Source organism: Zootoca vivipara, chromosome 5, assembly GCF_963506605.1.
Source record: "Zootoca vivipara chromosome 5, rZooViv1.1, whole genome shotgun sequence".
Taxonomy (NCBI): Eukaryota; Metazoa; Chordata; class Lepidosauria; order Squamata; family Lacertidae; genus Zootoca; species Zootoca vivipara.
This window is the reverse complement of record NC_083280.1, coordinates 58,175,550-58,191,230: the sequence shown is the minus strand read 5'-3', so window position 1 is coordinate 58,191,230 and position 15,681 is coordinate 58,175,550. Positions and strand designations below refer to the sequence as shown.

The 15,681-nt window shown below is 39.1% G+C and overlaps 1 protein-coding gene across 3 annotated transcripts in view; it reads right to left on the bottom strand.

The window, feature by feature from the left end:
- The window catches only part of DOCK1 (dedicator of cytokinesis 1), a 362,095-nt gene that overhangs the window by 31,538 nt on the left and 314,876 nt on the right, over positions 1-15,681 (bottom strand). For all 3 annotated transcript variants that reach the window (XM_035138565.2, XM_035138566.2, XM_035138567.2), the window contains 7 exons: positions 14,987-15,076; positions 12,256-12,360; positions 9,412-9,553; positions 9,155-9,233; positions 7,852-7,936; positions 6,190-6,276; positions 674-850 (listed from right to left, as the gene is read on the bottom strand). In XM_035138565.2, the coding sequence (XP_034994456.1) occupies positions 674-850; positions 6,190-6,276; positions 7,852-7,936; positions 9,155-9,233; positions 9,412-9,553; positions 12,256-12,360; positions 14,987-15,076 (765 nt within the window). The remainder of the gene's footprint in view (positions 1-673; positions 851-6,189; positions 6,277-7,851; positions 7,937-9,154; positions 9,234-9,411; positions 9,554-12,255; positions 12,361-14,986; positions 15,077-15,681) is intronic.

Below are 15,681 nucleotides of genomic sequence, written 5' to 3'. Positions count from 1 at the left end.
AGCGCAAACAGGAGTGGAGGGAAGTGAAGCCAAAATTTGACACCGCCCCTAGCCCTCATACTGCCTACTCAAAGCCAGGGAAGCTTTGGGGTTTCAGGCTTTGGGAAGGAGGCGTGAGGCTCTGGCAGGGTCCTAGAGCCCCTCAGTCTCCTTCCTCCAAGCTGGGAAAGTGCTAACTAGGCTTTGGGGGGGGGGAGAAGGGAGGACTATAGGACCCTGTAAGAGCATTCACACCTCCTTCCCAAAGTACAGCACCCTTATTACCCAGGTTTGGTAAGGCAGCACAAGGGCTGGGAGGGACATTGGATGCTGCTGTGGGCAGCCAAAAAAGGCTTCATGTTGAATCTCAGAAAGCTTGAAGAACAGAAATAAACCACAGATGCTGCCCCAATTGATCATTATTCAACATGGGTGGTTGCCGGTCCCCAGCTTCAGTGATTCTGAGAGGAGTGGATTGGCATTCTGTCCCTTCCCTCAAAAAGATTGTTACAAGAGGCCTATTTTCAGAAGTATTTGCATTAGTCAAGATTTGGAATGTTTCCTAGAAAAGACAAATATCCTGTGGGTCATCTATTATTTTTATAATTAGATACACTTTTAGTATATATAAGTTCTAGGTTTCTCATCGCTAGAGAGCCAATATGGTTACTCAGAGAACACTGAATGAACGTACCTTTTCATAGTTGGTGAAGCCACCCATAACCGCAGGATCTACAATACCATTTAGCAGCATTGACAAAGGATTAATAGGCAGGTTTGGATCACTCAAATGTTGCTGAACCATATTGTTGATTTTGTCATTTGTTAATTGCATGGTTTCAATTGCATTTTCAAGTGGGCTGATTTCAACCTGAGACAATAGCAGACACACAAAAAATCATTAGAAAAATAATTGCATATTGGCCTAAATTCAACTGTCAACTGATTTCAAAGTAGAATAATGTCATTATAGTTTCATTTCAGCAATGATGACAAGAACTGAAGTTCATATCATTCTTAAAACACCAGATTGAGCACACATTAAGCCTTGATCCACATATAACATTTGCATTTGCTTATGCAGGTATTCACTCAAACAGGCCCTGCAGGGGGAGGGGGCAGCTGGGGACACTTGCCCCAGGCCACAAAGTGTTAAGCCAGTTGGGTCCCCCCACCAGGCACTGGCTGCTTTTTTGCTTGAGTTTATAACTTTATTCTAATAGGACTCCTGCCCCGGGCCTCAGACAAGCTCTGCACAGGCCTGCACTTGAAACAGCAACACCACCCAATTTATTAGGATATACAGCCTGGTCCACCTAAGACTCATGGCAGCTAAAAAGCAAAGGCATTACATCAGTCTGTTTAATCTTAAATCACGTTACAATGCTATTACTTAGCTGAGCCAAATCCCACCATCATATCAGCCTCCAAATGAATGTCTTATGACATGTGACTCTTGTATTTAGAATGCTTGCCATGCCAATAGAGGTGTTTTTTTAAATTTTGCAGCTCCATAGACCTACCTAAGTTTAACCCATGGTGGGTCTATTTCCTCTCACCTCTAAAGAGCCACAAGGCTGTATTCTTTCCCTACTGAGGTGCATTTTGTCACATGCCAGGTGATGTTTGAAACACTAAAGAATTTCTAAAGTGGTTTGCAATGCAGCTGAAAAGCGGGGGAGAAATGATTTGGTCAAAACCCTAATGTAAGAATCAAAAGGGGGTTCTGCCCATGCCACCAATGACTTTTTTTTAAAAATCAAACAAATACTATGAGAGAATAGAAAAAATAAGGAGTTAATTGGAATGTGTAAAAAATGCAAGTCTGTATTTGATTACAGTCATTTGCATAAACTTTACATAAGAACACTTCTGTCTACCTATCAGTAACATAACGCATTTCTGAAAGGCACTTATAATCAAATCTTTCTAATTGTCACTCCTACACCTGCACTCTGATTACATCTCACTTGTCTTAATTATCATTTTTAAAACTGTGTTTTGTGCATTATTTTGGAATGCAAAGTAATATGACAAACAGTTCTGTTGCATTTGCCAATCAAATCTCTGCTCCTCACTGCTGCATCTGACACCGTTGACTTTTAAATGTGGTCAGTATAGGGCATAAATTGAGTTACAGAATGAGTAAAGAAGAGGAGTTTGGATTTGATATCCCGCTTTATCACTACCCGAAGGAGTCTCAAAGCGGCTAACATTATCATTTCCCTTCCTCCCCCACAACAAACACTCTGTGAGGTGAGTGGGGCTGAGAGATTTCAAAGAAGTGTGACTACCCCAAGGTCACCCAGCAGCTGCATGTGGAGGAGCGGAGACGCGAACCCGGTTCCCCAGATTACGAGTCTACCGCTGTTACACTACACCACACTGGCTCTCAAAACAAAGCCTTTCACACTGTCCTTCTACGTGAATTCCACTTCTATGGTGCCCAGTAGTGTGATCAGAACAAAGCTACGTAGATAGACAGATTTAATTTGTCTGCTGCATCTTCAAAAATAACAAAGAAATACGTTACTATACAGATAAAATGCTGCGGTTAAATATGTTGACGAGACACTGTACATAAACATCAGTCATTGTGCATATTCACAAAACATTGTGTAGAAGAAAGGGCAAATGAAGAGCATGAACAGAGTATTTCACATAATCCTGGTCAACACCCATTGTTTCCAGTAATACTGGGGTGGGGCATATGCACAATTAGAATTCCAACATGTCTCCCAATAAACACCACCCAAAGGCTGGTTCTCGCCATTGTCAGGTTCATTACAATGCCTAGTCCTGCTAATTGTACATCCATGTAATTAAATAGTCTAATCCTTTCTCTCACTTCTTCATCAGGTTTTTTAGGAAAACTTATACTGGCAAACCAGAGAGAGGGGAAGATGGAATGACTAATGAAAAAGCTGTTTGGACAAAAGGATTAATGAGTTCAATGAATGGTTGGGAGGTAAGCAGGACTGAGCTTGCTGGCTGCACGCCCAATGCTGTTGACATCTTACTGGCAACACTTCACAACAGTCATGAGTTTGGCACCTTGACCGGCTTCCTGCTTAAATGGAGGAGCTGTGTATATATGTACATAGCCCCTTCCCCATGTAATATTGAACATGTGGCCATGGCTACTGCATGTGATCCCACCCATGCCATGCATTCAGTGTAAGCATGAGGACTCACATCTGAACAGCCCCATAGAATTGATCCTTCTTTGGGGAAGGTCAGTATAGTGTTCCAGGGTTCAACTTGACCTTGAGCTCTCAGGAAGTTCTAGCATAAAGTTGTATAAAGGGTAATTCTTACATGCTTAAGTTTCACCAATTTGAGCCAGCAGTCTTGGGGTTGCTGACCATCTCTATTAAATTTCCATGAGATCCTGGCTCAAAAGATTTATTAAATGCCCATACTTATACATTCTCTTGAGCTACAACTTCTTATGTAGCACCAGCACGATCTCTGATTATTGACTTCTGCTGATTTCTTAGCTTCTTTGATCCAGCTCCTTTATATTGCTCTTGGTTCCCTCGCCTGTGAGTTCTATTCAATGTAATCCTGCTTGGTTTTGCCCACTGTTTCTTTTACTCAAAGTTTTCCAGCCCTCTAGAACTCACTGTACGTAGTACTTGCTGTATCACCTTGCCTTATATTGCCTAATTCTGTCAGCACTTCCTGTCCTCCTTCTCATGACTAAGATTAATGGATACCTTCTGGAACCAGACAACCTTTTCCAGGTTAGTGGAAAAATATAAAAACTGTCTAAACTCACGTGGTACCTGAATCACTGTGATGAATCACAATACTGTGAATAAAAAATATATGTCTCTGACCCACCAATGTGCTCTGGATACCTTGTTATTTGAAATCCACAGACTTTGTTTAACTGTAGTATCGTAAGATTTGAGGGATCATTTAGGATTGCAACAGTATTTCTGGTTATTAAATGATCTTATTTAATCCATCAACACAGATATTATAAAGAGATCAACACATTTCCAGCCAACTGAAGCAAAGCTGTCTTCTACTTCTTTCTCAAACAGCACATTTCTGAAAGGAATGTTTGATATCAAGGAGGAATCATCTCTGAATCAGACAGTGCTGTCTACAAATGCCATGGCTACAAGTTTAAGAGTGCCTTGGTAAAGACTTCTGGTATTTAATAATTGATTTCCTTACACTAAGCATAGCAAATGGCAAGTTTCTTCTGCTGTTTGCTTATGTCTTGATTTATTACAATGTAAATCTGTCTGTGTTCAAACTTTCAAGTCAATGTTTATCTGAATCCTTATCTCTATCTTCATTGCAAATGCAAACAAATTAACCTGCACGGCATAATGTGTGTGTAGTCATATGAAAATTATATGTTAATACTCCCCATGCCCCTTCATTGAGCCACAAAGAAATACAGACAGTTGGCTGGTGTCAGGTTGGAATTAGCAGAGTTTTAAATTTAAACATAAAATACTTGCAATATATAATAATAATAACAACTGATTGCTCAAGATTCTTCCCTCTGCTCCCAACCTACCATCAAGGGAGAGGTGTTTCCAACTACTCCAACCTTTGCCTTTGGAAGCCATATACCAATCTGCTACAGAAGAGGGACACTGAGCAACATCATGGGAGGGATGTTTGTAAGATTAAGGTGAAACTGTGAAACTCCCTTGTTATTTTTTGTATTGGATGCTGCATGTTGTTTAGCTATGTTACTATGACATTGTTTTAGTAGCATTTGTTTGAAATGCATCCCTGATTCTTTGCTGTAAGCCGTTCTGAGAATGATTGTGTGGGAAAGTGGCATGCAAATATAATAAATGGATGGATGAATGAATGAATGAATGGACCTTTCTGGCGGAAGAGATAGGACTCCCCCTATCTCCTCCGCCATTTAATGCATTTTATTTTTTTGTTGGAAGCTGCCCAGAGTGGCTGGGGAAACCCAGCCAGATGGGCGTGGTACAATTAATAAATTATTATTATATTATTATTACTATACCCCACGCACCAGCTGTTAGCCACGGAGACGGAGTATGTAAACAAAGTCCTGATGCACCTCTAGGCTCTTTGGGACTTCCTCCGCCCTCTCTGATCTCCTCTTTGGGCTCCTGGGAGTGTCTCCTCAAAGCCACGAGGAGTCCCCTTATCTCTTCCTCCATTTCTGGGTATGAATTGAAATACAGGCATCTCCCCAATAATGTGTGATTGACTCACACGCAACCACATATTATTATTTCCCAGCGTCACGCATATATACACAGTCACACACAAGCATGTAAGAGGTGGGGATGGCTGTGTATTCTATTCTTAAAAGTATAGTCACTTTTCATTTACATGTTTTCATATAAAAATACTATGGGAAAGAACAAGGAGCTAATAAGGTATGTTCAGGATATATAAAAAAATGTCCCCTTTATTGGTGATATTTACACCAGCAAAACGTTTTAAGAGTTATGTGAATACATTTCTTATTAAGATGTCACTGAAAAAGTTGTAATAGCTGCAAATTAAACAAGTAAATAAGTGACTTAATGCTGCATGGATAAGACGTTGGTGCTGACTTTTTAAAACTGCCTAATTTGTGTTTTTAATTAGCAAATTTCTTAAAATAAACATGAACATGCATCTCTAATTAAGGAGACTAAACAAATCACACACAATGCAATAAAATGCATAAAGGGAAATGCTATATCACACCGGGGTCTCCAAAGCTGAAAATGAGGAGGACTTTTTTGTGGTCATTGTTCAAACTGTGTTGTATGGGACTGTTGGTCCTCAGTTATTAGAAAATAATAGAGATTTATTTAAAAGCTGAAAATATTTATGACTTATTTGAAGTTCACTGTTGAACCCACTACAATTAGATTGGATTTGCCATGGCACTAAGAAATTAACCAGTGGTGTCAACCATATTATGGTGATCAGGAGGACCACAATGTACCATGCCAGAGCATAGCTGCCAAGTTTTCCCTTTTCTCACGAGGAAGCCTATTCAGCATAAGGGAAAATCCCTTTTAAAAAGGGATAACTTGGCAGCTATGTGCCAGAGGTTTCTGAAGCAGAAGGGCAGGAACTTAAACATCAGAAGCAATATTCATATAATGTAAGATCAGCAAACTGTACACGTTCAGTTTTTTACATAAAAAAATAGCAGCCACGTGATTAAGTGACCTCAGTAAAAATCTTCTGAATTGATCTTACCATAAAAACTGATTTGACTTCAAACCATCTTAAAATCCCAGGTAATTTATATCCTGTCACATAAATGGTTCTCTCAATCCACATATTCTGCAAATTTAAGAGAAAAGATTTGAAGTAGAATGTTAGCAGATTGATAGGCTTTATCCTAACCCATCATTTATATCTCCATTATCACAAAAAGCCTAGCTGCAAGTAAAGAGATACTACAAAGTTGGGTTTTTTTAATGCACCAAAAGAAATATCGTGGATTGCCTGTATGAGCTGGAGGAGTACTTTTCCATCTAGCATACTAGATCAACTTTATGTTTCTTCACTGTAAGTCTCTTTATGTGCACACATGTGCTTGCATGCATGTGCTAAAAATATCTCTCTTTTTTGTACCCTACCTTGGGTGCATTGCAATCTGTTTTTGCAATTCTTGTTATCTTGTAACTTTTGTAACTTCGGTTAAATAGCTGTGTAATCTGATTTGCAGTACATTACCGAAGATGGGACAGCAGAGCATATTCAGTTTCTCCTAACATGGAAGCTGGTAACTGTTGAAAGTTTTCACAACTCCTATCTACTTCGTAGAAGGTGAACTTCTTAAGTCTCCTTTGGTCTCATCAAGGTTATAGCCCAAAATCATGGGTGAGGAACCAGTTTCCCTTAAGATGTTGTTGGACTACAACTCCTACCACCCCTGACCATTAGCCAATGCTGACTGGGAATGATAGAACCCAGCAAATTGCATCAGGTGAGGCAAGGTTGATAATGAATGGGATCAGAGCTACCAGCTGACATGGGAGAGGGAGTTTAATCCTTTCTTCCCCTACTATAGTCCTGAGGAAAATGCCTGGTCTGAAGGGATAAAAATTTGGAGAAACTTCAACAATGCCAATGGGAATTTATCCCCAAAGCAAATATAAGGTTCTGAAGATGGAATTTTCTCAGGACCACAGAAGGGGAGGAAAGGGTGTTCCCCCCTCCCCCGCTATGCAAAGGCCACCTGCAATTTGGCCCTTAGAAAGCATCAACTCTAGGGTCTACACAGCTTTAGATCTCCCTATAATATGGATCTGGCCTTTATAAAAACAAAAATTGAAAGTTTAGTGATCATTTAATAACATCTATCACTAATTTTTTTTATAAAAAAAACTTTCAAGATCTTGGGTTGTATTCAACATGGTGCTAAGCAGATTTTCTATCAGCACCAGCATTTATTCTTGTGTAATGAAAAAATCTACATGTCTCCTCCCTAAATCTGTTCAAGTAGACTGGGGGATAGAAATTGGGGGGGGGGGGGTCCTCCACAAGTGCTAATCCTTGTGTTCGTGCAAAAATGTAGTTGAATTCCACCCACTGATTTGAAACATAAAGACTGGCTTCAAAGATCAACCATATGGTTTTGTGAAAATATTATTGCTACCTAGAATCCAAAGGTTAAATCCGCATGGCTAAAATGTTTACATTAATGAAGTCAAATTTCAGTAACCGAAACCTGTATTTTCTAAGTGGGTGTGTTCTTTGTTTCTTATAGTAGGGATGTAACATTTTAAGAGACAATATTCACATCCATGAACAAAATTTTCGTCTCCTAAAATATGCATGCATTTATTTTCAAGATTACTAAATGGAATCAAAAGAGCTATTATGGATCTCAGTTTAACATGCAAAGATTACCGCAAATTCGTTGTCCGGGTTTTTCTCTCCTTTCCGAACAGGCCGTGAATACTCAAATCGCTGAACCTCATTCACCCTATAGAAACTGAAAGACACAATAGCATACATATTTTCTTACAACACACGTGAACATTAAAATGAGGACTGCAGCACACAATGAACCCACTCTGTGGCTTTAAATCACCAGCCGCTGCATGAAATTGCTCTCCACACAGTGACAGCTGCCGAGTGATTTAAAGTGACCTCTATGCATGCTCCAGTCCTAACTGAATAAAAGGTTATTAAAGTAACTTTTGATTAAAAGGCTGGATACAAATGATAAAAGGCTTAGAATAGACTTGCAAATAATACCAGAAATATAGGGCCACAAAGAAAATTACCAGCCCCTCTGCTCACACTTATTGATCTTCTGGCACATTCACATATAAAAGCTATTTACACATTTGGCTTAAGAAGCACCTTTATGTATTTTATTCTATCCTTATTTCACAAAGACCAGGGCAGCATGCGTAATTCTCATCTCCTATCTCCACCCCACACTAAGCAATCTGTAAAGCATAAAGTGTGTGTGCTTCACAGCTGTGTGGGAATTTGGAGCCTAGATACACCACCACACTGACTCCTTCAAATAAGTAATAAATATTTTAGTGAAATATTGCTTTTAAAACATTTTGGGAATGGGATGAAGTAGAGTAGTTGCTTATGTCTCCTTGGCTCCAAAGACCCTATGGTTAGAGCCACAACTATGATTAGGAATTGCAACTGTTTCCTTCAGTTTGGGCCCTGGTGGCATTTAATTCTTTCTATGGGAGGTTGCCCATCATAATACTTTGGGAACTTTGGGTAGTTCAGATCGCAGTGTCAACCCAGAGAGCATATGAAAGGTTAAGCGCGATCCTGAGCACAAATGCAGTCGGTTTTGGACAGGCATTGCTTTTAACAGGGTAAGGGGAGAGCAGAGAAGAGAAGGTGCCCAGTCCAAAATTCATTTCTGCTTGAACCACATTGAAAAATGTAATGCCTTATATGTCCTTGGTGTATATTTCATCTTTCTGAACAGGATTGGCTCAAGGTGTGGGCATATACGGTAGTTTAGCAGGTCATTTATCAAGTTAATCAGGTACAGCCTATTAAGCCATAAAGAGCACCTATTTCCAGAGAGGTAACCATGTTATTCCTTTGCAGCAAAATCAACAAAGATTTTTGTGGCATCTTAAAGACTATAAGATTTATAATGGCAGAAGCTTTCACAGGTATCTGCTACATGAGGTGCAGTGAAATTCCAGACATTTGACATTTGTACCTTAAAATTTGCTCTGATACCGGCTTGTGAAATCTTGATGGTAAATCAAGCTTTGGCTTTACAGTGAAGCACTGAATATCTGAATTACAGTGTTAAGAACTGTAATGATAAAACTGTTAAAATTACGTATCTGTAAAATTTCAACTTAAGTGGACATTCATACAGTAGAGTTATCAAAAACAACAAAGGAAAGGCAATGGGTCTGTGCATTCTTTGAAGGGACCTCATCACACCAATAGAGCACATTTAAAGGATACACTGCGCTGGAGAGTTTTTAATGTTTTCTCCTGGAGGAGACGTTGTCTTCATTTTCTCAGCATTAGGAAACTGAGTTAATAACCTGGCTTCAAAATCTTCACGACGCTCATATTCTTTTCCTCGGTAAATAAAAACTTTGTTCTGTCAACAAATACATAATGAAATTTGGGTACATTATAGATTCAGTTAGAAAAGCCCACATATATCTTGCTTAAGCATACCTAGTCTTTGTTTAAAAACTGATTTCTACAAACGTTGAAACTATACACTGTATCCAGGAAACAATTGAAGATAAAATCTGACATAAATTAAAAGCTTAATAAAATAAATTCTGCACCAAGAGCATATTAAATTAGCTGATCAATTTTTCATTAAGATTTTTTTTAAAAGATTTTGAATTTGGGAACATTGACTTTTGACTCAATACATATGTGATGTGATAGTGAAAAACTGGCCCTTATGGGAGCCACTCCTTGTAGGAAGTTATTTGTGATAAGCAGTTCCCCATACAACAGCAAACTGCTTAGTGTGTGTGTGTGTGTGTGTGTGTGTTTAACAATCAAGTAGTATATAAATTTTGTTAAACCAAGCAAGTAAAATAAAATGTAACTGCAACCATTCAGCTAAGAATGAAATTCCCTGAAAAAAATGGACTGGTCCTTATGTATTTTGGATACTATTGTGCAAGAAATGTATCATATGAATCATGACTTCAGAGTAGCTGCAGGATTGGAGATTATAGAAATAAAAAATGACAAAGACACAGGAAATAGTTAACTATTAGGGTTGAGAAGGCAAGGAAGAATTGCCATTGGAGCAAGAAAAATATGGGCTACCCATGAAGGCCCACATCTGACTACATAACCCAACCCAACTATGATCCTCTTTGGCTTAATAGGCCTTGGGATAGGATGGGCTACGAATGAACTATTTTTTAAATTGAAAAAACTATATCCAAGCACTTTAAAGAACCCCCTGCGAAGAGTTCAGTTGAGTATCAACACCAGTGATTAGAACAGAGCTTTTATTTTGCATTCTATTCCTTTGTCTACACAGATTATACAGAAAATGGAGTATGCTAATTCAGTTCCATTTTAGTAAAATATTCAGGACAGCTTTGCCACTTCTCTTGTGTTTCCTAACAATTCTCCAGAGCTGTATTTAGCAACTCTAAATCACTAGCAGATAACTCTGCCCATAGAGAGAAATGTGTACTGTATTGCAAATTAGTCTGCATGTGACAAAATGCTTAATAAATCACAGGCCTTGCTTTTGTAAAGACAGAAGGGAAGTTGATAGATTTCATTGTCTTGCTTTTAGTTCAAATATGCTCTCACCCCACAAACCTGAAATATGGGGTCCCAGAAGTCTGAGAAAGGCAAGGTCCTGTTGCGCAAGCAGAAAACCATTTCTCACATGCATGGCAGCCCTGGACAACCTTTATCTTTCAAAATTTTTCACAGAAACATGTCACCTTGTTCTTCTGCTGCCTTGCTCATACCAGGAGATACAGAAATTAGGTTTTCCCTTGCATTTAGTAGAAAGGGGGGTTGAGTTATCGAACTCTATCCCCCATAGCATGGGAATGATTTAAAATCAGATACAGCTCTGTGCCAATGATCCAATTCCTATGGACTTCAAAGAGTCTTGAGCATGCCATGCATGAGGCTGCAATTGTTTTTGAACTAGTAGTGAATCACAGGGAAGCTGTTCACAGTGCAGCACTCATTAAAGCTCACTTCTGTGACCTTCCATGTATTCTCCTTACATTAATGAGTCTGTCTGAGCATCATATTTTGGGGACCCACAAAGAAGAGAATGGGTGCATTCACTTTCAAACAAACCACAGTTCCCAGTGACATCCAAACTCAGAGAACTATAATGTATTAGAATAAGCCAAATGTGAAAGAGGGAAGTGTGCACACTTTGGGCCCATGCAGGCTTATTTGCATACTTCCCCATTATGTCTAAATCAGCAAAATGAGGTGTTCAGAGTCTATAAAATTGTATTGGGTTCATTCTCTCTCAGTGGAATCCCATTGTTCAGGTTTTGACATAAAAAGTAGCAAATGATGATGATCTCTGTAGCTATTTGATGGATTAATTCACTGGGGGGGGGAGAGTAAATTAACCATTTAATTCTTAGCTTTTATTAACTGTTATATCTAAAGGTAAAGGGACCCCTGACCATTAGGTCCAGTCGTAACCGACTCTGGGGTTGCGCGCTCATTATTGGCCGAGGGAGCCGGCGTATAGCTTCTGGTGAACCAGAGCACCACACGGAAACGCCGTTTACCTTCCCACTGTAGCGGTTCCTATTTATCTACTTGCATTTTGATGTACTTTCGAACTGCTAGGTTGGCAGGAGCTGGGACGGAACAACGGGAGCTCACCCCGTCACAGAGATTCAAGCCTCTGATCTTCTGATCGGCAAGCCCTAGGCTCAGTGGTTTAACCCACAGCGCCACCTGGGTCCCTACTGTTATATCTAATATATCACAAATCAGATTTGGGAGCTTCAATCTGTTTGAACAAATGTCACTATATTTTTCATTTTTTATAATTATTATTATTACATCTGCAAAATCAGTATTTATATCTAATGCACGTTGGTTTCATATCATCCTTTTCAATTATTTGAAAATTATATGATTTGTAAGCAGACACATAGAGAAAAGCAAGGTTCTTCTAAATAAAATTGCGGAGTCAAAAATAGATATAAAAAGTAATACATCTTGATCCTAAAATGTACTGGATATTTCATCAACTTAGCACACTGAAAGAGTATGACATTTTCAAGAATAGCATCTATCTGTTACCCATCAAAAGCTGAAATCATTTACCCGTAGAAATGTTGGAAATCCTTGTCCATAGTATCCAACAGCAAAATAATCTGGTTTAGGTCTGATTACTTTCACAATATTTTCATAGAACTGTGCTTGCTTTTTCTGTGTAGAAAAAAATATGTGGTTAAAAAAAATCTTTCATTCAACAGGAGATGATAGCATTTTCTTGTTAAAACTGCATTTTCAATTTCTTTAGAATCCTAACACATGCCTGGTTATCTGCAAGTGAACATATTAAAGTATTTCGATTATTTGCATATCACTTAAAACGCAAGTAAGACACAGATGATTATATCCAACTAAGTCATACTCAGAGCAGATCCTGTGAAATAAATAGACTTCTGTTACTTAAGCAATTGATTTCAATGAGACTCTGGGTTTTGACTAATGTTGGATATCATCCACTGAATTTAAAAAATATGACTTTGCCCAAAAGCTTACAGTTCACAAGTCCACATATTAATACAGTCCAACTGGGAAAGGCAGGAAGGACAGAGATTATAAAAGTACAGTGTTTTATAGAGTATTTCTACAAATTCTAAAGACAGATATTGTTAAAAGGAAGAAGAAAGAGATATAGCAGAGAAATATTTAGGAAGGTAAAGAGTAAAATCTTGAAACTTTTAAGGAAGAAAGCAAAAAGTGATGGTGGGGTGGGTGGGGAATTGATGTGTAGGGAGAAGTGAAAGAAAGTGAAGAAAAATCAGCTAAGTATGAAAAGCAAGGCAAATGAAATAGAAACAAACACCCAACACAGTTAAGCTATCTTTGTCTGATCTCAGCTTTCAGAGTCCTTCCTTAAATGGAAGAGCAACTCAGAATATATATATATAGCGGTTGGTGGAAGCCCATATTTGTTTTGTCAAGTACACGCAGGGCTCTTCAGCAAACAAATATGGAGATGTCCAACAGTGTCTTTCCATCAGCAAAACAAGCTGAAAAACCTGCCTTTCCTCTCCTCCCTCATGCAGCCACCCCAATGCAGTCCCACTAAATCAGTTCTTGAGATGTGGGAGATCCTCTGGACAATATTTGAGAGGTTGAAGTGGGTCTTGAAGGCTGGAGGGACAGAGGAAGCTCACTCACTGAATTATCACCCACACATTGTAGGTACAATAGGCTTTATGTATAACAACAAAAGCATTATTCAAACAATGCATTTTTTGTCACCTGTCGGATTCAAAGTGTGCATGAAATTAACTCAACAACAGGGCTGATAGAACATACAAAAGGACGTGTGCTGCAAATTTTTTATGACCTAGTGTTGTTCAACAAAAGCAATTTGCATCTATCTACCGGTATGTGTCACATATACTACTCATGAAACAGACACAAAACACCAATCCAACTGTGGAAGTCTCTAACACAAATTGTCTTCAGATTCCTATTAGCCTATCTGGTTGGGAAACATCTCTGCATGTATTACAAAATATGCTCTCAGGCTGAAGGGCGAAAATGCAACCCGGTTCCAAAGAAAATGGTAAGAGAGAAGCTGAGAAGTCAGAAGGAAGTTGTGACTAGTTTAGAAACTATCTGAAACATCTACACAAAGCAATAGTATTTCCTCTTTTAAGTGGACGCTTCTGGTTTTCATTCAACTGTTTCCTGCACCGCAAGAGTTTTCTACACTATGAAAAGTGGAAATGCTGGAGTAATATGCATAAGGCTTAGGGGAGAACTGTTGCTTTGGTCCAGTAGCCTTACTTTGAGGCCTGGTCTTGTACGGTACCTGCTGGTGGTGCAATGCTGCATTGCTAACCTGCCTTTGCAAAGCTTACATCGCTGTCACTTACCAAGAGCGAGAGGGACTGTAGCTCAGCACGGTCAGGTGCAGCAGCAGAGCCAATCTGACGCTCCTAATACCAAGCAGTTGCTGCCTCATTCTTCCCTCTCTTGGTAAGTGCCTGCCATGACAAAAGCCTGGTCTTATGCCCGCAGAGCGCCTGGTGAATAAAGCATGTCCCAAAGGTTTTTAATCCTGTTTAGCAGGAAGGTATTAAGCCTGGCTAGCAGTGGATGAATGGCCTTTACAGAGAGAGCATGGCAAGGGGAGTGCAACCAAGCCACTGCCTCTCGATTTCTTAGACTTTTGATACTATTTATTGGAGTATCCTTCTGGATTGGCTCTTTGGAATGGCAAGTGGGAGCACTGTGTTGCGCCATGTCCGAGTTATTAACCCAGGCACCCCCAAACTGTGGCCCTCTAGATGTTTTGGGCTACAACTCCCATGATCTCTAGCTAACAGGACCAGTGGTCAGGGATGATGGGAATTGTAGTCCAAAACATCTGGAGGGCTGAAGTTTGGGGATGCCTGTAAGCACAACAAATTGTGAATAGGAGGAGCAGAAAGAAAGCATTTCCTGAGATACTTTAGGAAAATTAACAAAATTAAGGCAGAATTTAAATATGACCAGGAAATTCTTCACTGATATATGGTTTCCAGCAGCAATTTTAAGAGCACTTGGGAAATGGTTGTTGTACTTTAAAATAAATTCCCTTTTAAAAAGGTTCTGGGCTACAAGTTTTTTTATTAAAAAAATCACAATTACTTTAAATAGAAGGAACTTTCTCTTTTAATTCATTGTGAAATCTATCCAGTTATTCAATTAGCACCCAGCAACTTTTCCAGTAGCCCCACACAGTTTGAAGTGGTAAAACCTAAAAACAGGAATTCTAGAAACAATCTTATGTTTTTATTAATTCACAATGGACTGAGAAGGAACCTACCAGCAGTTCACTGAGTTGTTCATAATCAAACATTTCGTTTTCGTACTGTTCTGCAAGTTCTTTGCCCAAGGCAATGGCTTCTTCCCACATCTGTTAAAAAAACAGCCAACATCTGAAACTCAGTCACAGTCGCAAATCTTTTTTTTTAAATCCAAAACCCAGTAATATATGTTGCAATTCATGGTGTGCATAGCCTACCTATAAAGCAACAAAACAAGCAATGTAATAATTAAAAAACCAAATATTACATTTGAACAGATAACCTGGGCAACTTTTCAGATGCCTATATTCATGCTGCCTTCTCTCTTGACCGATAAGCCAGGAGAAAGGGGGGGGGAATAAGATTAATTTGGTATGGTTGTTGTGAGGTCGTTGCATGAGAGGGCAAATAGGGAAGATATGTTGGATGCATGACATGTAAACCTAAACATGAATGAGCACAATGGATTCTATTCCTCCACCAACATACAGCACAATGCTATGCATATCATTCAAGTAAGAGGAGGCTGCAAATACTATTAGTTAGTTAGTTAGTTAGTTAGTTAATATGGCTTTTTTAATGACTTCTGAAGGACAGATCACATTCAGCCTGGCCATATTACCTATTTAGCTTAGGCATTTGTAATATAACGTAATATATGGTACCAAACACCTGGCACAACTAGATGAGAGAAATGATTGGTTCTCAGGTAAAT